A 24,943-nucleotide genomic window follows, 5' to 3' on the forward strand; every position below is an offset into this window, starting at 1 on the left:
TAATGGACTTTGATGCTAAGTTAAAACAGATTCAGTTCATGTCCCAGAAATATGACCACTTGACCCTAACCACAGACTTGGTTAGCTATGGCTCTCTCTCTCTATAGTCATTTCATTGACTTCAGATAGTAGGTTTATAGAACCTCACATTAGTTCTGAGAAGGAAGCAGCTTCTCAGAGAGAAACGAATGAGTCTGTGTTGTATGGTTGCAGTAAATTCCAGTGATGTCTGAGTCCCACAATATTAAGAAAAGATAACATTTGGTAAATTAAATTGAAGCGTTAGACCAGGCATGGTGGCTCACGCTTGTAACCCTAGCACTCTGGGAGGCCAAGGCAGGAGGATCACTTGAGGTCAGAAGTTCGAGACCAGCCTCAGCAAGGGCAAGACCCCATCTCTACTAAAAATAGAAATTAGCCAGACAATTTAAAAAAAAAAATTTAGCCAGGCGTGGTGGTACACGCCTATAGTCCCAGCTACTCGGGAGGCTGAGGCAGGAGGATCGCTTGAGCCCAAGAGTTTGAGGTTTCTGTGAGCTAGGCTGACGCCACGGCATTCTAGCCCAGGCAACAGAGAGAGACTCTGTCTCATATAAATAAATAACTTAAGCATTTTATTGATATTGTGTAGTGAGAGAGATAATAGAAGAAATTCGTAATAGAGAAACACTTTTCTGCAAGCATTTCAATATGGCAGAACACATTGCTGCCATAGCAGCCAGGAATGCAGCCAGATGGAGTTAAGAGGGTTTGAAGTCCAACTTTTCTCTGACCCTCCCAGCCGTGGCCTCATTTGCCTTTCATGTAGTTTAGAGAGAGTAATAGAGCAAAGACTAACAATCTAGCATTTAGAAAAATAGGAGGAAATCATTCCTTTTCTGTTTTCTTGGTATACATGTCTCAGTAGTCTGATTTTATACAAATGACTTCCAAAGAGCAAATTATATTGCTGGTAATTTTAGCGACAAAGAAATTGTCAGATTATGGGCCTCAGGTTGATTCTTTGGAATAAAATATAAGGCATATTTTGAAGAGACCATCAAAGACGAGATTATGTAACTATATATAAAATGAAATTTAGATGTTGAACATGGCAGATGGCTTTTTGCTCAATAACTCCATGGTGCCCAGGTATACCCAGGACCCTGTTGTATAATTTCTCTACTAAATAATATAGCATCTTAGTTTTCTAGTTTTCTCCTTTATTTTTGTATTTCATTTTAGTCTGTGGAATAAACTAGTTTTAAATAAGAAAATGCTGGGGATTGGATTTAGCCTGAGTAGTACAACACATATTCTCCCTTGGTTTCCTTGCAGCGTGCGGTATATCTTGAATGTCACTCGAGAGATAGATAACTTCTTCCCAGGAGTCTTTGAGTATCATAACATCCGGGTATATGATGAAGAGGCAACAGATCTCCTGGCTTACTGGAATGACACTTACAAGTTCATCTCTAAAGCAAAGTAAGTAATAGTCCCACAGACATATTCTGACCCCTGTTCTTCTTGCCCCACACATGGCTGGTACCTAAGGGCTGTAGATAACTTACTGATGGTATTCAAGGAAAAGGAAGTAAAGAAGAAAGGGGACTGAGATTTTTTTATTCCTAGACAAAAGACTAGTGACTTAATACTGTCCTTTAAGTAAATGAAGCCCCCAGAAGGTGACCTCATATTGGCCGTTTCCACTGAGCACAACATTAAAGAAAATAGACTTACGTTGCAGCAAAAGAAATAGAAATTGAGAGAAGGAAGAAATTCTGGGCCGGGCGTCATGGCTTACACCTGTAATCCTAGTACTCTAGGACTCTAGGAGGCCGAGGCAGGAGGATCCCTTCAGGTCAGGAATTCGAGACCAGCCTGAGCAAGAGTGATACCCCGTCTCTACTAAAAATAGGAAAAATTAGCCAGGTATGATGGTGCATGCCTGTAGTCCAGCTACTCGGGAGGCTGAGGCAGGAGGATCACTTGAGCCCAGGAGTTTGAGGTTGCTGTGAGCTAGGCTGATGCCATAGCAGTCTAGCCTGGGCAACAGAGTGAGACTCTGTTTAAAAAAAAAAGAAATTCTGAATGAAATTCTTAAGTTGCCAATGGGGATATTTTAAAGATACACAGTAGAAATTATTACAGATAGGTATTATAGAATACTGTGTCCTCCCCTCTAAAGACAAGGAGAAAAACATATTAAACTTTGGAAATCTTTTCCCGTTCTCTTACTTTATTTTTATGACACTCTAAATAGTGAAATTTTTCTCTGGCCCTTGTGTCGATGTCTTCCTTAAATTAATTAGCTCTTTTAGTGAAACTGTTTGGTATTAATTTAGTGTTTAGTATTAATTAGTATTAATATGTCAACACTGCATTTTTTAAGTCCCTGTGAATTTTCTTACCCATCCTATTTATTCCTTCACTAGAAGGAACCATAAATGAGCTTGTTGGCACATGTGCCCCTTAGGGCAGGACTACATTCAAACCATCCCTGGCAGATGAGAAATGCTTCTGTTTTTAAAGTCCTCCTTCAATAATGATTCCACACCTCTCAAGGACCCGAATGGGTCAGGAAAGTCTTCCTCTTAGTTACCCTAAATCCTCACACTCTAGCTTTCAGCCTATTTCTTTAGTCTCTAAGCAGCACCTAACAGTGTTTTATATTCTTGAAGCCCATTAATAAATTATTCCCAGTAATAATACTATTCGTGGTATGCTCAGTATGTGCCGGGTACTTTATATGTATCCTCTCATGTTATATTTTCTAAAACCCAGAGAGGCAGATACTGTCATCCTTCTGTACAGAAGAGAACAGACTGTAGAAATGAAATTCACAGAGATTAAATAAGTGGTGAACATAGGACATGAACCAAGATGGTGTCTCATTTCAGAGTCCATCACGTGTACGGGAACAGTCTAGTTCCATAAGGAAGGGGGACTAGAAAAGACTAGGCAAGTTATCAGGGTCTCAGCCAGAAAGGCTGGGATTCAAGATGAGGCCCTGGTCCCAATGAAAAGAAAGGCTAATTCCAGGTGGGAGCAGGGAGAGATACATGGGGCACGCGAGGCAGAACTGGAGGCATTCAGTCTCAGGCTCCTGCAAGCACAGGTCAGCATCTGGGAGTGAGTGCCCCTTAAATGCTCCTGCGTTTCACCCTAATCAGGACTCCAGTTCTTAATTCCATGCTAGGTTTCATCGGGACAATCCAGCATGGGGGATGGGGGCTGCCACTGAACCTGAAGGGTGGAATTGAGTTAGGTGAGAACTGACTTCAGATCCTTCATTATGTGAGTTAGAAGCCATCCACCAAAAACATCCCAGTTGAAAATAGATACGTTTTCATGGGAGTGGATTTCATAATTGTATTTTACTTAGGATTGTCCAAGTTTGAGCACCTTCCATGCCTACAGGCTTAGACTTGAAATTTTATGCAATAAAGTTGTCAGACTTTGATGGGAAAATATAGAGCACATGTCTAAACATCCATCTGAGTCACTGTGCATTGGCTTCCTAACTTTAGTCTAAATGAAAACTCTGTGGTGCCATAAGAAAAACTGATACTTCCTAGTCATTTGGGATGATCTAGGCACAGAGACACACACCCAACCTTAGGACACCCAATAGGAGATTAATCTTACCTTCCCTTTGAAACTGTTTCAATTATTTCAGACCATACTCTGTATTCCTATAGCTTATCTGGCTCACTCGTTTTGGCACTTAACCTTATACATTCTTGCATTGATACTTAACTCTTTCATGTGTCTCTGTCTCCAGAAGCAAAATTATAAGCTTCTGGAAGGAAGCTTGTCTACCATCATATAGTGAGTGAATAAATCAATAGATTTCTCCTGTTATGCTGACATGTACATTTTTTGATTTATTGGAGTAGCCACTTGGGAATGATTCCACAGCTCAGGTACACTAGTGGGAAGAGTAACAGTTCTTTTTTTCAAGATTTTAAAATATTGTTCCTACTTAAGCAGCTGGCAGATCCAATCAGCAGATCCGTAAGTTTGTTGATACGTTCAACAAATATTTGAAGGCTTACTATGTGCCAGACACCGTTATTAGCAGAGTTAGCGTAACCGAATAATGTTCATATGCAAGGGAATAAGCTCTGATATGTTAAGACCGAGAGGTTTTGTTTGTTTGTTAATGTAGCTTTATGGTACTCTTGTTTTCTCTTTCTTCCACTCCATTAAAAAACAAACAGGTAGTTCTCCTTCATTGTGGTGCATCCCATTCTCCCGTCCAACTCCCCAGGTTGTGTGGCCAGTCCTTAAACAGGACACAGGTTGTGGTGGTGTAAAAAGTAATATCCAGGGCTACATCTGAGTGGAGAGGAGAGTTAGTTTCATTGGTTTGTGCTTTCCTCCAGGGACAAAACCCTTACAGGAACTTAAACTGGAAACAACTCATAACATTTGAATAAATTAGATAAATCATTGCCACACCTGTAACTCATGAGAGTACCTGCCGTGAAACGTGCCCCTGGGGGTATGAGGAAACTGGTCTTCAGCACACACAAAATGGGCTCCAGTCTAAATTCAGAATGCTCCCTCTATACTTTGTGACCAACCATATTGAATTTTAATTACCTGTTTCTCCCACGGAATTCTATCCTTTTAGAGTAAAGCTATATGTTACTTATCTTCACATCCTAGCACCTTGCACATTGTCTTACCTGTGGTACATGCCTGGTAAATGTTTGCTGAATGAATTAAAGAAGCATAATATTAACACTGAATATTGTTTAAGAGTACCCTAGAGGTACCTACCCTACCCACACATTTGATTATAGATTTATATGAGTGAACCAAGGTGAGGAGGTTGTGCATAGCAAGAAAATGGAAGAGGGCCGGGCGTGGTGGCTCACGCCTGTAATCCTAGCACTCTGGGAGACCGAGGCGGGTGGATCGCTCAAGGTCAGGAGTTTGAGACCAGCCTGAGCAAGAGCAAGACCCCGTCTCTACTAAAAATAGAAAGAAATTATCTGGACAACTAAAAATATATAGAAAAAATTAGCCAGGAGCATGGTGGTGTATGCCTGTAGTCCCAGCTACTCAGGAGGCTGAGGCAGAAGGATTGCTTGAGCCCAGGAGTTTGAGGTTGCTGTGACTTAGGCTGACGCCACGGCACTCTAGCCAGGGCAACAGAGCCAGACTGTGTCTCAAAAGAAAAAAGAAAATGGAAGAGTAGGACAGGAGACTCGGAAAAATCTAGAACCAAGTTTTTAAAATATACTCACTATTGTGTTTTCCTTTATTCTTTATGTCAATCCCCCAAACTAGGAAACATGGTTCTAAATGCCTTGTGCACTGCAAGATGGGGGTGAGTCGCTCAGCCTCCACCGTGATTGCCTATGCAATGAAGGAATATGGCTGGAATCTGGACCGAGCCTATGACTACGTGAAGGAAAGGCGAACAGTAACCAAGCCCAACCCCAGCTTCATGAGACAACTGGAAGAATACCAAGGGATCTTGCTGGCAAGGTGAGTCCTTAAGTGACTTTCTCTGATTCTCCCTCCTTTAAGTTTCCTAAGGCAAGGTGAAATGTCCTCTGCAGCTAGTTCTCAGCCTGATTTGGATGTGATACTTTTTTTTTTTTAAGAGACAGAGTCTGGCTCTGTCACCCAGACTGGAATGCAGTGGCATGATCATAGCTCACCGCAACCCCAAACTCCTGGGCTCAAGTGATCCTCCCACATCAGCATCCTAAGTAGCTGAGACCACAGGTTCGTGACACTATACCAGGCTAATTTTTTAATTTTTTGTAGAGACAGAGTCTCGCTATGTTGTCCAAGCTGGTCTCAAACTCCTGGCCTCAAGCAATCCTCCTGCCTCAGCCTCCCAAAGTGCTAGAATTACAGGCGTGAGCCACCGCACCCAGCTTGATCCATATTTTTCCCATAAAAACTGTTGTGCAGCCTACCTCTCCAACTGGTCCTAAGTCTTGAATGTCTTCCTGTATGATTAAAAAACAGCTGTTTTCAATTTGGCATTTGGTTATAAAATCAGTATTTAATTTCACTACGTTATTACCCCTTGGTGGTGAAAGCCACCTTCATCTGCACTTGGGAACAAGCATCAGATATTAAATGATTTAAGGATTAGTTTCCTGAGAAGCCACATGCTGAAATTCATTGTATTGCTACATTTTGCTTTGTTTTTTCCACATAGGCATGTTCTAGGTGGTTTTGTTAGGATGAAGGCACAGCTGTCTAGAAGTAGTTGGGGCTGGTGCCAGGGTTTGACTCCAGTGAGTCTCATGACTTCGACTCTTGAATCTGGACTGTGTTTCCCCTGAACAAAATGTTAAATAGCTTTCTAGCCTATCCAGGCAGAAGGACCACCCTCCCACCCCCGAAGTATTGTGAAAATGTGGCCACAGCATAGCATTATGGTTTCCACTAAAAAACCCCTCCCATTTACTCAGCATTTGGCATGATTTCATCTGAGCTGTTCTCTTAGGAAGCTGGAAGGATACTCAAGCCTCCCCTATTTAAAAGAATTTATAGGTCTTTGGGGCCCGATTTTCATGACATTTTTAGATTATATCAGAAGGTAGGACATAACAGTTCTTTTGGCACAAGAAAGAGCAATCTAAAGGTTTGTTGACACATAAATATTATATATTCCCAGACACACACAACGGATGTTAGGCAATGTCCTCACGTGACCCATCGAGAGGAAGGATACTATGTGTCCTGCCAATTTCAGTATTTATTCTGGAATCCCAGGCTACTGCAAGCTGTTGGATTGGGTTTTTTTAGTGTATGTGGTTTTTCTTAGATGTTAAAGAAATTTCAGAAAAATCTTAGATGAGGATAAGAAAGGGTAGCATAAACCCAAAAATGACCCTTCCTCTTCTTTTTCCCTTTCTTTTTGTGTTCCGCCCCGACTTCCTGGGCTTGATTCATAGAGGGAGGGTCAAGCCCTGGGGAGAAGAAAACCACAGAATTTGAGTCAGTAGATCTGGTTTCCACTCCTGGTTCACCCCCTTGCTGCAACCTTGAGAAGTTACTTCACATTTCTGATCCTCACCTGACCCCATCTATAAAATGAAAATCAAGAGATCTACCTCACAGGGTTATTGTGAATAAGGATGTATATAAATGTTCATTATGTGTTGTTGAGGGTTGTTCAGATATGATTCTCATCATCTCATTCCTCTAAGCCTACCCAGAAAACACATATGTATGTGCCATTGATTTCTTCCTCCTAACATCAACTGATGCCTCCCACCATTCACACACTAACTCCATTAGAAACTGCAATAGGATGTGTTCCTGGAATTTCTTTTATGGAGATGTTTCCTGGATTTTAAGTACTAGAATCTAATGCCAGGGATATCACTTAGGCTGCTTTTGGCTGCAAGTAATAGAATACCTCCATCAGTCAGGATCTCAACAAGAAACAGCACACTCAGATTAAGATTATTGAGGAGAGTTTTATAAAAGAACTATTTACAAAGGTGTGGCACCATAGGTGAATCAAGAGACTTGTGTCAGCAGGGCTGTTAGGTGATAGCTCCTAAGCAGTTCCTAGAACTTAGAAGGAGACTCCTGTTAGACAAAGGCCTTTCAGAGACAAGCAATAACCTTCTGTCAAAGGGACACAGCTAGCCTGAGGTGGCCCTGCAGGGAAGGAGCTAGGGAAGTAATTACCCTGCCCTCACTCTCCTCCCTTCAGTCTCCTTCCAGGCCTCCCCATTAGCCAAATCCTGTGAAAGTCAGAAAACAAGGGGGCCTTTTGTTGTAATCCAAAGATCAGCATCTGTGGAGGAGAACAGGGTGGAAAAGCTGAAGAGTAGACCTGCAGGGGCAAATAGAAGGTATCTGGCCTGGTACTCAGCTACAATTAGTTTAAAGAGTTAGACCATTTATCATTTCCTGTAACAAGCAGCACAGAAGTAGTCTCTATAATGGCTCAGTGGTGATGTAATCAAGGACTCGTGCTATCCCTCTTTCTGTTCTGCCTTCCGTAGTTAATGGCTTGGCCCTTGAGGTTGTCTTACGATTGCCAGATGTCTGCCATATTTCTGGGCATCTGCGTGTAAACTGCACAGCATCTGGCTGAAGAAAAGGGTCATTTAAGTTCAAGAGGACAACCTTTCCCAGAAGCTCCCCATAGACTGCCCCTCAGGACCCATTCGCCAGGTCTGGGTCATATGGTTAAAACCAACCACTGGCCAAGAAAATAGAATTTCCAGGACTGGCTAAAACATATTTGTATTTATCCTCTGGAGCTAGGAAGTGCCACATTTCCTGAACCCATGGGATAGTGAACACCCAAACCAAATCAGGTGGTTGATAATAAGAAAAATGGCTGGTTGGGTATACAGCCATTAGGGTCTGCAATCTATGATGTATTGTTCAGAAACCTCGGCACTTGTAGACTAACTGCCAAGTGAATTGGACCCAGCAGACTCTTGCCCAGCCCCAAAGTGCAGCTCCAGGATCTGCCTGCTTAGAAGAGCAAAGAAAGAGAATCACCAGACTCCTATGACTATCTGAAGCTCTATCAAGCCTTGTAGTTTAGGTAGGCAGGAGAGAAAAATTCTTCGAAAAATCCCACTAGTGCTGTTTGCAGAGAAGTTCTACTTCCTGTCCAAATGTTTGGACCTTATATTTCATGTCTTCCAGGAGGCATGTGGTAGTTTTCTCAAAGAGGTAGAGTCCTGATCCTAGCATCCTCTAGCTCCATGGTTATCTAGGGTGACAGTGGGTGCTTAACTTGAGGTGGCAGCTCTCTGTTTGAGGGCATTAGTTTAGTGTTCTGATCTCTTAGTAGAAGAGAAGTTTACCAAAGTGACGCCAGATTCATGTAGTGATTTATGAATTGATTACAGTCTTAATCAGAATATGAGGGTATGGGCCAAGCAGTGACAGCCCCTCTGAAATACAAGAGACTTTTTGCCTCTTTCAGTGTATTATTAAGAGCCTGGTGAAGGCTAATGTTTAATATTCACCTTTAGACCTAAAAAGGGTAATAAAGCTACTGATACTATTCATATCTGATTTTATTTCTTTTATTTTTATAGTTGGAGGACAGGAGCAAAACGGGGGACAGGGGGATGTGTATGTGAGCTCACGTGTGCTCACTTTGAAACTCTATTAAACTGCCAGTGGCCCTGTTTGTTATTCTGCACTCTGATCATGCAGGTATCTGGCAGATTTATGTTCCATTACACAGGTTCAGATTTCAGGCAGACCATTTGCAAGCTGGACCATGTGTCTGTGGTATTAGGTTTCAGTGTATGGGGGCAAGAAAGAAAAACTGGGTGGTGGCCAGGGAGAGTTTGTGCCACCGTGTCCTCAGAAATGTCAGTTTTGATTCTTTGAACGCCTCTGTCACAACAGCCAGAGAAGAGAGGGTTGTCTTTTACCCTAGCTTTGTTGGTGCACAGTGGTCAGCCAACAGCAGGGAACGTGAGAATGAAAGGACAAAGACATGGATACCTCTTTAGGTGAAAGCCAAGCGCAATTGAGATTTAAACTTTTTTTTTTTTTGATACCGGGTCTCTCTCTCTGTTGCCCTGGGTAGAGTGCCATGGCATCATCATAATCACTGCAACCTCAAACTCCCAGGCCGAAGTGATCCTCCCACCTCAGCCTCCCAAGTAGCTGGGAGGCACATGCCACCACGCCCAGCGAATTTTTTTCTATTTTTTGATAGAGACAGGGGTCTCACTCTTGCTCAGGCTGGTCTCAAACTCCTGACCTCAAGTGATCCTCCCGCCTGGAGAGTGCTAGGATTACAGGCGTGAGCCACCATGCCTGGCCTAAAAAGATTTTCTTAATAGATTTTCAGTTACATAATCTGAAAGTATCTAAAACTGTGCATAGCACACAGAAAATAATTAATGCTTTTTTTCTTTCTACAGGCTGCCTAATATGCTAAAAAGTAACTATAAACAGTCTGATTTTACTGGTACTCTCTTTTTTTTGAGAGATGGGATCTTGCTATGTTGCTCTGGCTGGAATACAGTTTCTATTCACAGGCATGATCATAGCACACTACATCTTCAAACTTGAGGGCTCAAGCAATGCTCTTACCTCAGCCTCCCAAGAGCTGGGACTACAGGCACAAATACTCCATTTTTAGCAGTATTTTTGTCTATGTAACTTTCTCAAACAGAGTTGATACTTTACCAAACATATAACAATAAGAAAGAGAGTGGAGACAAGCCTTATGTATGCTGTCATTTAAATTTCCTTCTTAGCCAGTTAGGGTGGCGTGTGCCCATAGTCCCAGCTACTCAGGAAGCTGAGGTGGGAGGATTGCTTGAACTTAGGAGTTCAAGGCCGCAGTGAGCTATCATTGCACCACTGCTCTCCAGCCTGGGTGACAGAGGAAGACTTTGTCTTAAAAATAAATAAATAAATAAGTAAGTAAGTAAGTAATAAATTTCCTTCCTGATCATTTACTAAGTAAAAGGCCAAATTCTTGCCCAGAATGCCCAGTTATCATATGTATGTCTGTGTGTTTATACGAATCCAAATTCAAGTCAGAGGCCACTCAAGGGGAAGAGAGATCTGAGACTTGGTTACATCATCCAGGCTGTGGACCAACTCTGAAGTTCTGTTTTGGCAACTTGTTTACTTGCTGCCTGCCTAGAATAGGTGGGGAGAGTTAGCTGGATTTAAAAGTTAACAGTTTAAAATAATAGATATGATCTAATGTCTTATTACATCTATCCCTACTAGTGATGGAGCATTAGAACAAACTGGCTCGGGACAAAGCTTCACTGGAAAACAGTTTAGTGTTACCAAATAAAACTGATGATGCAGACATACCCTATGACCCACCTTTTCCACTCCTATATATAACACCCTTGAGAAACTTAGATGTGTACCAGGCACAAAAATGTCCATGGCAGTGTTGTCTGTAATAGCCAAAACTGTTAATCAACAGAATGGATAAATGTGGCATATTCATTACACTCTATGAATTCCATTTATACACAGTAATTAATTATAGAAACATGTTAGGCAAAAAATCAGTTGTAGAAGAATACATTTGGTATGATTTCATGTATATAAAGTTCAAAACATGCAAAACTAAGCAATATATTATAAGAACAAAACATGTGGTGACACTATAAAGAAAAGAGAAGGAATGATAACCACAAAATTCAAGATGGAGGTGCAGGAGGGAGGGCATCAGGAAGGGGCACATGGAAGGGCACATTCAAAGGTAATGGTGATGAATATCTGGGCTGTATGAGAGAGTTGCTTACCATTCTCCGTGCAGCTCTGTTGCAAAAATGAAAAGGGCAATCGCATCAGGCCTATCTTTAGATTTGGATGTTTCTTTTTACTTTACAAGTAGGTGTCAGTTTAGTTCCAAAGCCCCGACACAATATTTTCTGATGATTATCTCCCCCAGGAAGAAAAGGAAATCCTTGCTGGGCAGCACAGCTGTGATGTCAGCCACTTCCTCTGAAACATACACTGTTTGTGCCTATTAGCATAATTTCAGTCTCATTCCCTCCTGACTGATGAGTGATTCACAGGAAGTTTAAAAAAACATGTTTTGAGCCGGGTGCAGCAGTGCATGCGTGTAGTCTTAGCTACTCAGGAGGCTGAGACAGGAAGATTGCTTGAGCCCAGGACTTCAAGGCTAACCTGGGCAACGTGATAAGACCTGTCTCTAAAAAAAATTAAATAGTGAAATTAAAAAAAATATTTTGGAGGATTCTTGGGATCATAAAAACTTCTCATTTACCTGTTGACCGGTAGGTTGTTCTGTTATTAGAAAAATGAGAACGGCTACCCTTGAGGTGTCTTCCCAATAATTTGCATCCCAGGCAATTGTCCTACTACGGTGGGTAAGAGGAGTTGGTGCAGGTTTGAACATCCTCATGATAGGTAAGGAATAGAAATTGGAGAATACAGTCAAATTTAGGTCAGGAAACAGGGGTACCTGGATATAAGAGAAGAAACTTTAAAAGAAATCACATTGTCCTCAGTTGTTCATAGTGTACAATTTAAGCCCCACCTATCCAAGAAGTCAGCTTGCCCCTCCCCACAGCCACTCACTTGTTTGAGATGTGTGATATGTTGTCTCCTCCTAGGGGTGGCTGTAGTTCATGCAGCTAGGAAAGGATGAAAATCCCATCTTACACCCAGCTAATTGATTACAGCTTGTCTTCATAAACAGATTGACCTGCTTCCTACTCTGAAGAGCACCCTTCGCAGGCCTGAGTCAGAGCCCCACCCAAGCGACAGACAGGCAAGGGGAGCTAAGAACAGGTGCAGAGTGAGAACAAACAGAGGGTCACATTAGTACAGGCTCATGACTCAGCAGAGCCCAGGCGTGGCCCTGAGCCCAGGGCAAGTTGTTTTGGGCTGAGTTTCCCATTCCACTCTGCAGTTAGGTAACTCTTCATCAGCTGGTAAGTCATGGAGACTGCACCCCAAGCACCACACTTAGTGACCTGTTCTCTGGGTAGGTGATCCTGACTAACCACAGGGCCATATTTCTTTTGGCTGAGGCTTTGGCAATGTAACTTCCTTTTTAGAGTGTGTGGCTTGAAATGAAATCTCATCCCTACCCCAGACCTTCTCTCCGTGAAATAAACCAAAGGATGGGTGGGGGTGTGTGTGTGTGCGCGCGCGGTCTTCCTTGGCCTACCTGCTTTTCCAGGTGTCTCCTTAGCTTGATGGTTTTTATCCAAAGATCCTTCTGAAGAGGGCCTATCTTTTATGCTCAGCCTATTTGTCCTGTTACTGAGCTTTCTCTCTAGATTCACTATCCCCATCTTTGCTTTCCAATTCAAGAATGATCACCATTCTCCTCACACCCCCATGTCACTCATTAATCCTACATCAGCTCTTCATTCCAATCATGAGGAGTTGGTGTAATAGGCTCCAATAATAGGCCCAATCAACTATTTCCCTTTGTATTACTCGTACTTTTTTGTGTGTGTTTTTTTTTTTCCCCCCTCCTAGAGCCAAGGTCTCGCTCTGTCACCCAGGCTGGAGTGCCGTGGCCCACTCATATCTTACTGTAACCTTGAATTCCTGGGCTCAAGCAATCCTTCTGCCTCAGCTCCCAAGTAGCTGGGACTACATGTGCATATCACCATGCCTGGCTAATTTTTTTTTTTTTTTTGAGACAGAGTCTCACTCTCTTGCCTGGGGCGAGTGCCATGGCGTCAGCCTAGCTCACTGCAACCTCAAACTCCTGGGCTCAAGCGATCCTCCTGCCTCAGCCTCCCAGGTAGCTGGGACTACAGGCACACGCCACCATGCCTGGCTAATTTTTTTTTTCTTTCTATTTTTAGTTGTTTGGCCAATTTCTTTCTATTTTTAGTAGAGACAGGGTCTCCCCCTTGCTCAGGCTGATCTCGAACTCCTGAGCTCAGAACGATCCGCCCGCCTCGGCCTCCCAGAGTGCTAGGATTACAGGCATGAGCCACCGTACCCGGCCTGGTTATAATTGTTAAATGTGCTCATTTTTTAATTCAGAAATTATGGAAATACAGGCCGGGTGTGGTGGTTCACGCCTGTAATCCTAGCACTCTGGGAGGCCGAGGCGGGCGGATCGTTCTGAGCTCAGGAGTTCGAGCCAGCCTGCACAAGAGCGAGACCCCATCTCTACTAAAAAAATAGAAAGAAATTAGCTGGACAACTAAAAACATATGTATAAAAAAAAAAAAATTAGCCGGGCATGGTGGCACATGCCTGTAGTCCCAGCTACTCAGGAGGCTGAGGCAGAAGGATTGCTTGAGCCCAGGAGTTTGAGGTTGCTGTGAGCTAGGCTGAAGCCACAGCACTGTAGCCCGGGCAACAGAGCGAGACTCTGTCTCAAAACAAATAAAAAAAAAAATTATGGAAATACAGAATATAGAAAGTAAAAGCCCTCCCCAGAAGTTTTTCTACCTTTTTTAAAAGAATTAACATTACCAGTTTGGCGATGTTCCTCCAGATTTTTTCCTACATTTTTCTAACATGGAAACTGTCCATTCCAAACGCATTCAACATGCTTTTTCACTTAATAGTATACCTTGGACATCATTCCATTAATATACCTGACAGTTTTTAACAGCCTCATAACATATGGTTGTATGGACTATAATTTAAATAAATCCTTTTTGTGTTTTTTGGCGTCTTATTTTTTATTATCACAGTGTTATAGTAAATTATCTATATTTATATATATATCTTTGTGCCCTTGTATTTCTCCAAGAAAAATTCATTAAGGAAGAATTGCTGGTTAAAGGGTTAAATTTGGAGAGCTAGTGACAGATTCCTGAGATCAGACAAGAATCGGGCGTGTTCAGGGTGGTATGGCCGTAGACAACAGATTCAATTTTTAAAATTCTACAGTTCATCCCAGCGACTCAGGAGACTGAGGCTAGAGGATCACTTGAACCCTGGATTTTGAGGTTGCTATTGCACTGTGATTGTGCCTGTGAATAGCCACTGCACTGTAGCCTGGGCAACATAGCAAGACCCTGCCTCTTAAAAAAATAATAGTAATAAATAAATTCATTCTATAATTCACACTTCCTACCAGCAGTGTGTGAGAGCTTGTTTGGCCATACCATCATCAACACTGGCTGCTACCAACTATTTTAGTTCCTGTGTGTCTGATAGATTAAAAAAAAAAATCAGATCTCATATTCATTTGTTCTTGTTGTTTTGCTTTGTTTTTTGCCATTAAATTGAGTGTCTTTTCAAATGTTTATTCCCAAGTTCCATCGAGCAGTAACAAAGCATTTTGCAAGTTAAGATTAAAGTTTATATGGGAGCAGTTTTCTGGGAGGGTGTTGATTGTTTTCACAAACCAGGTTAAGGTGTTTCCTGTGTATGTCCTCCACAGCAAACAGCGGCATAACAAACTGTGGAGATCTCATTCAGATAGCGACCTCTCAGACCACCATGAACCCATCAGCAAACCTGGGCTAGAGCTCAACAAGAAGGAGATCACCACCTCAGCAGACCAGATTGCTGAGGTAAAGACCACAGAGAGTCACCCACCCATACCTCCTGTCTTCGTGGAGCATGTGGTCCCACAAGATGCAAATCAGAAAGGCCTGTGTACCAAAGAAAGAATGATCTGCTTGGAGTTTACTTCTAGGGAATTTCATGCTGGACAGATTGAGGATGAATTAAACTTAAATGACATCAATGGATGCTCGTCAGGGTGTTGTCTGAATGAATCAAAATTCCCTCTTGACAACTGCCACACATCCAAAGCCTTAATCCAACCTGGACATGCCCCAGAAATGGCCAACAAGTTCCCAGACTTAACAGTGGAAGATCTGGAGACGGACGCACTGAAAGCAGACATGAACGTCCACTTACTGCCTATGGAAGAATTGACATCTCAACTGAAAGACCTCCCCATGTCCCCTGATCCTGAGTCACCAAGCCCCCAACCCAGTTGCCAGGCTGAAATCTCAGATTTCAGTACAGATCGCATTGACTTTTTCAGCGCCCTAGAGAAGTTTGTAGAGCTCTCCCAAGAAACCCCCCGGTCCCGATCCTTTTCCCACTCAAGGATGGAGGAACTGGGTGGAGGAAAGAGTGAGAGCTGTCGACTCTCAGTGGTAGAAGGAGCCCCTTCCAAAGTGACAGCTGATGACCAGAGGAGCAGCTCTTTGAGTAATACTCCCCATGCATCTGAAGAATCTTCAATGGATGAGGAACAGTCAAAGGTAAAAACTATCTTTGTAGTTCTCCATCTAATGAATTTCTCTTCAAAGACAAAATATTTGGGATTCTGTTATATTCACTTTATTTTTGATATTACTAAAGATTTAGGAAGGTAATATGGGAGAGACAATCTGGCTGAAATTTTCCTTGAAAATGTAGGGCTTAAATATTTTTTCAGTGAGTTGCCTTTTGAGGAATTTGTCTTTCCAGGCTTTTGATGTCATTGAAAGCACTTCTGAGAGAAGATGACAGAGGAAGGGATTCGCCAAAACAAATGTCCTGGCTGAACAAGAAGAGGTTCCCTCCCTGGACCTCTGCAGTTTAGATCACATCTTACCAATAATGGATTTAGATGCTACCTGAGTGAGACCTGTGTCTCTCTGAGAAGATCGATTTGTTTGGGAAATTTTTTTGTCTCAGAAAAGTCAAAGATTAGACATGTGTAAATAGTTGTCAGAATAGCAGCTGATTCCCCTGCTAAGTTCTTGATATTAGTAATATTTCTGAATTCATCATCTCTGACCCTGTGGTACTCAAGAATCAAGGGGAAATGAATTTGAGAGCAGACAGAATCCTAAGATTCTTCTTAGGCGCATATGAGTTCTTACAAGCCATCTCAGAGCAGGGAAAGAATTACTATATATCATCAATTCTAAGACTCACACTTACTCTCATTTTGACAACTCTGATATTGGGATGCATCTTATAAACAATGGTGCCTTAGATCAATATAATACAGTAGTTGGGGAATAAATGGTGACACACTCTAACATACCAAACTTCACTTAATGAATTTAGTGGAGCTAACTAGATTCTTGACATCTCTGTCTACTTATACTTACCCACCTTATCCATTACTCTTCTGTTCTCTCTCTCCTTAACTATCCCAGGGCAATTCTTGCCTTTGCTTCTGTCATCTTCCCTCCCGAAAGGCTATGCCTCTTTGTCCTTTCTCCTGGGAAGTCAGAATGCTTGAGCTCTCCTTTGGACCAGTGAGTGTTGCAGCACTGACAGAAATAGCCTTTCTGCAAAGACGTTGGTCATATGAACGCTCCATCCGTGGCCCATGCACACACTGGCCTGCTGTGGCTTCTCTCCCAGTCTTGGCAAGTTTGCCTCTGCCCAATGTGTGGCAGATTTCCACACAGGAATTACTAACCTTATTAATTAGTACTAACTCTGACTCTCTTTTGAGGGAGAAATACCAGAACAATCCCTAGGGAAATATTGTCCTTTGAAAGCTTATAAAAATCTTAACAAAGTAGATTGATAGCTATAAAGATACTACTTTAAGAGGTGTCCAAGCGCTATTTCCAGATTTTGAAATTCTTATTTATTTACAGTAGGACCTGATTTTGTATTGGTCAGTTTTCTATGGCCTTGTTCTAAATCCATCTGGGAATTTGTTAACTGGTAAAACAGAAAAATGTCAGAGAGTCATGGTTTCTAAGTTTTCTGAGACACATGGCTGCATAAGCCAAGTGAACCTTTCTCAGAATGAGCCATGTGAAACTTAGGGGTTGTGCAGTCAGAGTATATTCTTCCTGCTCTTATGTGCTAGGATGCTGCTGCTAGGAGAAGCAGTGGGAGGGTGTGGATGAAAGCTAGCAAGACAGAGGAGAGAAGAGAACAGTGAGTCTCCAAATCGGACATCAGATGATAGCCTTATCCATCTTGCCCTAACACTGGGCATGTCTAGTGTGGCCACTTAGCCTTTGAATGGCACTCTTCCCCGTGAATAGGTTAGGGCCAAGCTGGAAGTTGATAGGCCAGAGGGGGAAAGTTTCATTTATCCCAGTATGGCCTGAATCCTGGAGCTCATAGTCTTAGGAAAATATGGATTCTAAGAGCTTCCAAAGCTATTTGCTATTCACTCTAAGAGCTTCCAAAGCTATTTGCTGTCCATAATCAATACTGGAACAAAGTATTGGATTGGAATTCCGCTTGAGTAGACAGAAGAGAAAGTTTAGTTGGACAGTGGCAAAACCTATAATGAATTTTATATCTCTGGCCATGATGAGTAGTTTTTTGTTTTTTGGTTTTTTCCTATTGTCTGACAAAGCAGATGAGCAAAGTATGGTCCTGGGCACTTCATGATTTATATTCTCATAGCCAGATAGGTTCTCCTGGATCAGAGGATTGACAAGCAGAAAATTCAGCATTTTCAATTAGACTATAATTCACCATAATTATCTCACTACTTTCTTTTCTTAGGCAATCTCAGAACTGGTCAGCCCAGACATTTTCATGCAGTCTCACTCAGAAAATGCAATTTCAGTCAAAGAAATCGTCACTGAAATTGAGTCCATCAGTCAAGGAGTTGGACAGATTCAGCCTAAAGACATTTTATCCAACCCATGCCACACACCAAAGAAGAACACCATCTATGAGCTGCCCCTTGAGAGGACCCAGGTGCCAGAGAACAAACCTGGACATCTGGAACAGGACGAGGGCTCCTGTACAGCCCAGCCTGAACTAGCCAAAGACTCAGGGAAGTGTGACCCAGAAGGCTACCTAACCACACACTTACTCATAGCAGACCTGGAAGAAGAGGAACCATCTGAGGAAGAACAAGAGCTCCAGGGCCCAGGGATGCACCCGGGTGCCAAGTGGTGCCCTGGGTCTGTGAGGCGAGCCACCTTGGAGTTCGAAGAGCGCTTACGGCAGGAGCAAGAGCACCATGGTGCTGCCCCCACAGGTACCTCATTGTCCATGCGCAAGAATTCCAAGAATGAGTCTTCTGTGGCAGACCTAGCACCAAAAGGGAGAAGTGATGAAGCCACCCCAGAACATTCATTTGTCCCCAAGGAACCAGAGATGAGCAAGGGCAAAGAGAAGTACAGTGGGTTTGAAACTGGTTCACTATCCCATTCTGAGCAGAATGCCACTATTCCAGTACCCGAGCTGCTAGAGTTTCACCCAGTGCCAGCTCCTCAGGAGTGCCCAGGGTCAGATACTAGAACAAAGCAGGAAGGAGTCCTGAAGGATCAGAGCACTGGGGTTTCACACCAGGAATCTGAGCCACAGGTAGTCCCTCTTCCCCTTCCCAAGAGGATAGAAATCATTGAGTATACCCACACAGTTACATCACCCGATCACACTGGGCCAGGGGGTGAAATCACCACCAGTGAAAAGAGTGAAGAGCAAGGACTGAGGAAGGTGAAAGTGGAGAAGTCCATCACTGTGCTCTGTGCACTGGACGAAAATCTAAACAGGACTCTGGACCCTGACCAGATTTCTATGCATCCCCACATGCTACCTCTGCCTCATTCTTCCTCTCCTGAGCACAACAGGCCCACTGACCACCCAACCTCCACGCCGAGCAGCCCTGAAGACAGAGGCGACAGCCCATCAACAGCCCTGGAGACCACAGTACCTTTTATCAGTCACACAACCCGTGTACCGTTTGCCAACTTGGATTACCTGCATCCCCAGACTGTGGTTCACCTGGAAGGCTTCACAGAGCAAAGCAGCACCACAGACGAGCCCTCTACAGAGCAGGTTAGCTGGGAAGAAAGTCAGGAGGGCCCCCTCTCTAGTGGCAATGAAGTGCCACACAAGGGCTCCCAGTTAACTAGCAGAGACCTAAGTTTAATTAGCAAACTAGGTGACAACACTGGGGAGTTACAGGGAAAACTGGACCCCTCATCTGTAGCTTGTCGACTCCCACATAGTTCTAGCAGTAAAAATATAAAGGGTCTCAGCCACAGCCCTGGTGTGGTGAAGGAGCGCGCTAAAGAAATCGAGTCCCGAGCGATTTTCCAGGCAGAGCTCAGCAAACCATCCCAAATGAGGCGCTCAGCATCTCTCGCCAAGTTAGGTTACTTGGACCTCTGTAAAGACTGTTTACCAGAGAGGGAGCCTATCTCCTCTGAATGCCCTCATCTCAAACAGCTTCAGCCCTTCCTCAGAACAGACTCAGGCATGCACACCATGGAGGCCCAAGAGCCCCCTGAAAACCCAGGTGCCCCCCAGAACCCAGAGCCCACCAAGTATTTTGTAGAACAATTCAAAGCAACAGAGTGTATTGTGCAGAGCAAGCCAGTGGAGAGGCCCCTTGTGCAGTATGCCAAAGAATTTGGTTCCAGTCAGCAGTGTTTGCTCCCCAGGGCAGGACCTGAATTGACTAGTTCTGAAGGAGGCCTTCCTTTGTTGCAGACCCAGGGACTGCAGTGTGCAGGCCCAGCCCCAGGGCTGGCTGTGGCACCCCGTCAGCAACACGGCAGAACTCACCCCCTTAGGAGACTGAAAACAGCAAACAATAAAAAACGGACAACCAACCCCTTCTATAATACCATGTGATTCTGAGCCTACACATGTGACTTTCTAAAAGAAATGTTTGTAAAAGGGGCAGGTGTAATATGTAAAGAACATGCACTTTATTGGTTAATTTTATAATATTTTGGTCATTTTACTGTTTCTAGCGCATGCAGGGTTTGGGTTTTCAGTGTGTGTGTGTGTGTTATATGTGAGGAGAGATTGATTTGGATGGCAAGACCATTTTATCGTTTTTTATTTAAAAAAAAATTCAAACCTCAAACCCTCATTTTCAAAGAACACCTGTATCAAAGGCAAATTGCTGTTTTTCAATCAGCTGCCACCTGCTCCTCATTTTGCCCTGTGAGAAAAAGCATGGTTGCTTGATTGAAGGAAGGAAGCAGATGGAGAGGGTGGAGATGAAGCTGGGAATTGGAAACGCTCCCCTGGGTCTTTGTGATGATGGTTTGGTTTCCAGACCTGAGGCATCAGATGGGCTGAAGGGCAGCCAGAAGTCAGAGGGCTCCCAGCCACTGCCCTTCGGAGTTCCTAAAGGAGGCAGGTTCTGCTTTGCTTTAAAAGGGGGTCTTCCAGAATCCATTTCTTCTGGTATTCCAGAGTGTATCAATACAGAAAGGCATGATAATGGCTGGCTTTGTAAATTTATTAAATAGTTTTTCCCCCAAGAAAATAATTTTTGAAATTAAATTTAAAAGAACCCCAAATGAAATCTGAATGGTCTTCTGTAGAGGAAAGCATGAGAGGATGAAGACGTGAGTTGGGGGTGTAGAGCCCACTGCCCAGTAACTGCTGGGTGATGGCATCCACACAGGTGGTGACCCTGACCCTTCCTGCCAGAAAACATGCTCTGCAGTGTCCTCCCAACTAAAACACAATAGTGACAAGTTTGAAAAGCAGCAATCAAAAGTCAATGTGTTCTTGTAAAATGAATACATATGTAGGGTTTTAACCCTTCCATTACTTGAATAATTCTGTGGGCCCTCTGAGTTTAATGGCCACATTTGTTTTTCCTTCCCCATGCTCTTTCCCTGTGCTGCCTTTTTTTTTATTTGATAGATTATATTTGAATTGTTACATGTGTATAACCTCCATTGAATGCAACATTTTCTTTGTTATCATTGTTAACACTTAAGTTTTTGTTTCCTTTCTTTTCCTGGAAGGTTTGTCATTTCTCTAAAGTTTATACACAGTATTTATGTACATAATGTCACTCACTTTCTTACAGTGTTTTGTGGTTGATGTTGTAGGGTCTTTTGATTTATTCTTTTTAAGAAGGAGTAGAGTTGCAACTGGAAAACACACAAAGACACCAGAAATAAAACTGATGGATGTTGATAGGAATCTGTACATTTAATTGTTTAAATGGAGACTTGTAATCATCAGCTCCTGCCAAATTATGCAGTTAGTAACTTCTTCCTCAGAGGAACCCCTAAAGGCTCCCATAGGTCACAGTGTGACTGAAGGCTTATTTCTTTTTGAGACTGAAATCCCAGAACATTGTTTTCTAGTAGCTAAACCACAGCCAGGAAGTGTAAATGAGTTTCCCAGAGTGGAACCTCCTTTTGGAGGCCTCGACCAAGGGCAAGTGCCTGTAATGACTCCATTTAGGATGCTGTTGTTTTGTTGCTGTTATGGAGATCCTTAACACAGGAGCACCTGCCATAACGAGCCTCTTTTAGTTTCTTACAGAAAACATATTTAGCCTGGAATGAAACACCTCTGCAGCTCATTAAAACTGAAGAGGTTTGCAGATGTGCTTCCTGTTTGCTTTGGTTGATGTCCACATCACTGAGCATTGACTGAGTACAGGCTTGAGACTAAGTTTTTCGTTCATCACAGCACTGAGAGGAAAAGACAGATGCACAGACTGTCAAGGTGATGTCAGATGCTAGAGTTTGGTGGAGGCAGGTAGTAAGGTGACCCAAAAGATATAGAAAAGGTGAACTGGGGCCATTCGCAGGTGCTCAGGAGGAGCTGTGAATCCACTTGCCGTGTGGAAGCCATGGCTGGTCTGACGTCACTGCCAGGAGGCAGGTTGGACAGAAACTACCTGCTAAAAGTGTCTTTGTGGTATAGTAATTGTGTGTACCTGTGCTGTTGCTCAGTGGTTTCCTTAAATGTTTAAATGTATCATCCACACAGTTTCGTGATTCCTGGATGTTTTGTGTTGTAACGTGTTTTGCTAGGTGGTATGAACCAGGGTGAGGAGGCTTGTGAAACAGGGATATGAATTTCCAGGACTCATCCATCTAAACCGCTCTGCCTTGTTGAGGCACTGCCACCAATATGGCGGGAAAAGGAGAGGAAATTGTGGTGGGAGTGGGGAGAGGAGGATGTGCATGGACATTCAGAAATTGGCATCCACTCACGGTAACCCCTTGCATTGTCCCCTTTTCCCCCCACCACTGCGTTTAATGCTCATTCACTGCATTAAATAACAACAAAGATCAGAGGAAACGCACTTACGCTGTGAAAGTTTTTTAAAAATATATTTTTTTAAAGAGTGAAGGAAAGTCTTGCTTCACCTTCCTTTTTTTTTTATTACACTTTTTATTATTTAATTTACCTACCTACCTAAATAAACATCATCTTCACAGGGTCTATAATTCAGCCATGCCAGGTAGTTTTGCCAGCCCTCTCGAACTCCCAGAATTGGGTGTTATTTATATGGCTGAGCAGTATCCAGGGGAGGTACACAATGAGCTGTCAAGGATATTTCAGACTTCTCTTTAAACTTCTTGATACTCTCCAGTGGCCCAAGTCCCCTTTTGTGTTCATGGAAAGCCCAGATCTGAAACAGCAGTTTGGTAGATTGACAGAGATAAGTAGGAAAAACCTTGACCTCTTGCCCAGTTTCTCTCTTTATATTTCTTTTTTTTGAAAACCACCATAGTGTCTCAGTTATTCTAGAGGGCATTCATGCATAAAAAGAGTTAACTTTTTGGTACATGGGGTAGAAGCTCCGAGAACATACAGGATTTGAGCTGGAATCTGGATGGTTACCTGGTCAGTAGGAGAGAAACCCCAACCCTTTGTTGATTTTTGGAAATTTAAGAGTAGTGTATACTATAGTAGACATGTAGTACTGCAATATAGTAACATTCATCTCTCCTCATTTTGGTTGCCTTTCAGATTCTAAAAATTCCTGACATAGCTTCTTCAGGTTCTTTATTGTTTTCCTGGCTCTGTATCTTTATCCCAACTGGTATTTCCTCTTTCTCATTTTGCAAACTACCAGAAGGTCCAAGGACAGCCTAAGGATGACAGCCCAGGCTCTGAAGTCCCTTCCTCTTCACGGGCCCTAGACAGATGCTGTTGGTTAGACCTGAAGCTTCCTGTAAGAAGCTTCTAAGATGTAGCAGCTCACAGAAATCTTCACCTGTTTCACCTGAGGATTTCAGTTCTGAAGTGATCTAGGCATGTTTGGTAAAAATGTTTTTGTGGGAATCTCTTTGTGTGTGTGTGTGTGTGTGTGTGTGTGTTTTTAAAGAAAGCATTATGCAGAAAGTCACTTCCAAGGGCATTTTAAAATTTTTAAATAAAGCCATTCTTTGGCTTTTTTTGGACAACAATTTGTGGATACTTTGTTTACATTGTGAGTATTAAAATGTACAGCATCTTGTCAGCCACTCAGTCCTCCAGGCCCTAGCTGTCCTGTGAGTCCTCACTCAGAGTAGTGCCGTAATGGTCAGCCCTTGTGGATCAGTGGATAAAACCTGGAGCTGACTTCGATCTGTGTCCTGCACTCCCATCCAACACTCTACGGAAATAGTCGTCATTTCCTAAGTGATGGTGTGTCTTACAGTGATGGTTGTAATAGTGAATGGCTAGTGTCATTTTTTTTTAATTTTGCTTTGCTTTTTGATGGTAGACAACATGAAATTTTAGCTGTTTCAGCACCAAGCCAACTTAAAAGCATCTTGGACTTAATTTTCCCTTCCAAACTAAAAGATCAAGGCATGTATTAGACATAAGCATATTTACTGTCTCAACTCATCCAACACCCATATTAGGAAAAGGCCTGCCACCAAAGCAGGAAGCTGCACACTCCTAACCCTTCTCCTAGGGTTTGGGGTCCCTTGATGCCATGGAGAGCTATTGCAAGGTGCTTCTGTACTTTTCCAGCCTGGAAGTGGAGGGTGACTGGCCCTGGCTCCTGCTATGAAAAGAGAACCAGCCTCATTTTCTCAATGCCCCGGAGATCTAGGACAGGATTTCTAAACTGGAATTATCCCTGATCAGCTTGAAGATCCCCCAAGAGGTATATGACTGGTGCTGCCATCTGTGTCCTCACAATGATGCTGGTGGCAGTATCGTGTATGCACATGCAGAGCCATTACCCAGGGCTTAACGAGCTGATGACCCAAACTGAAAACTGGGTAATGCCCTGAAGTGTTTCCCAATCAATAAGCCCACAGGGAATTGTTTGGTTTTTATGTTTTGTTGGATTTTGGTTTGCTTGGCATAGCTAAAGGTGCCTTTTCTTTTTTTCTTTCTATTTTGTACAACTTGTTCTAAACATGGAAAACAAGTCCAGAAGACTCTCCTTCTGACTGTTACCTTTGCCCTAAACCACCCCAAACTTTTATGTTCACATTTTATTAAATAAAGCAGGTGCTCCCTGGAATCTCTGGGACCTTTTTGAGGCATTTGAAGCAGAATATAAAGAGTGGTCTCATCTCCTTCCTTAATCTTCCTGGTGGTTGGGATATTCCACTTGTATCATAGATTTTTTTATTACTGATGTGCTCCACTGTTTTTAAATGTGAACTTGTGCGCAAACGTGCAGATTCAATGTTCTTGTTACAGACTGAATAAATTTTTATTTTGAAGATGAAATCTGTGTACTTCATCAGGTGCAACAAGGGGGTGCTGGGGAAGGTGGAGGGGTTGGAAGAAAACACTGGTAACAAACGGGGAGCAGTTCTCAGTGACTGATCCCATTGAAGCCACTCTGAAGAGATAGCTGAGTTCTAGAGAAAAATATAACTTTCCATCTTCTGTAAAA

The 24,943-nt window shown here is 42.9% G+C and overlaps 1 protein-coding gene across 2 annotated transcripts in view; it reads left to right on the forward strand.

Moving 5' to 3' along the window:
• Window positions 1–21,012, forward strand: part of SSH2 (slingshot protein phosphatase 2) — a 141,336-nt gene extending 120,324 nt beyond the window's left edge. Inside the window, exons 11-14 of one of the 2 annotated variants that reach the window (XM_012657319.1) lie at window positions 1,318–1,464; window positions 5,281–5,481; window positions 14,822–15,659; window positions 17,872–20,051. In XM_012657319.1, the coding sequence (XP_012512773.1) occupies window positions 1,318–1,464; window positions 5,281–5,481; window positions 14,822–15,659; window positions 17,872–19,959 (3,274 nt within the window). In that variant the 3' untranslated portion in view covers window positions 19,960–20,051. Of the gene's footprint in view, window positions 1–1,317; window positions 1,465–5,280; window positions 5,482–14,821; window positions 15,660–17,871 lie in introns of both variants that reach the window. The other variant, XM_012657318.1, reaches the window with a different exon arrangement.
• The last annotated feature ends 3,931 nt before the right edge of the window (window positions 21,013–24,943 follow it).

Source organism: Propithecus coquereli, unplaced genomic scaffold, assembly GCF_000956105.1.
Source record: "Propithecus coquereli isolate 6110/MARCELLA unplaced genomic scaffold, Pcoq_1.0 Scaffold536, whole genome shotgun sequence".
Lineage (NCBI taxonomy): Eukaryota > Metazoa > Chordata > Mammalia > Primates > Indriidae > Propithecus > Propithecus coquereli.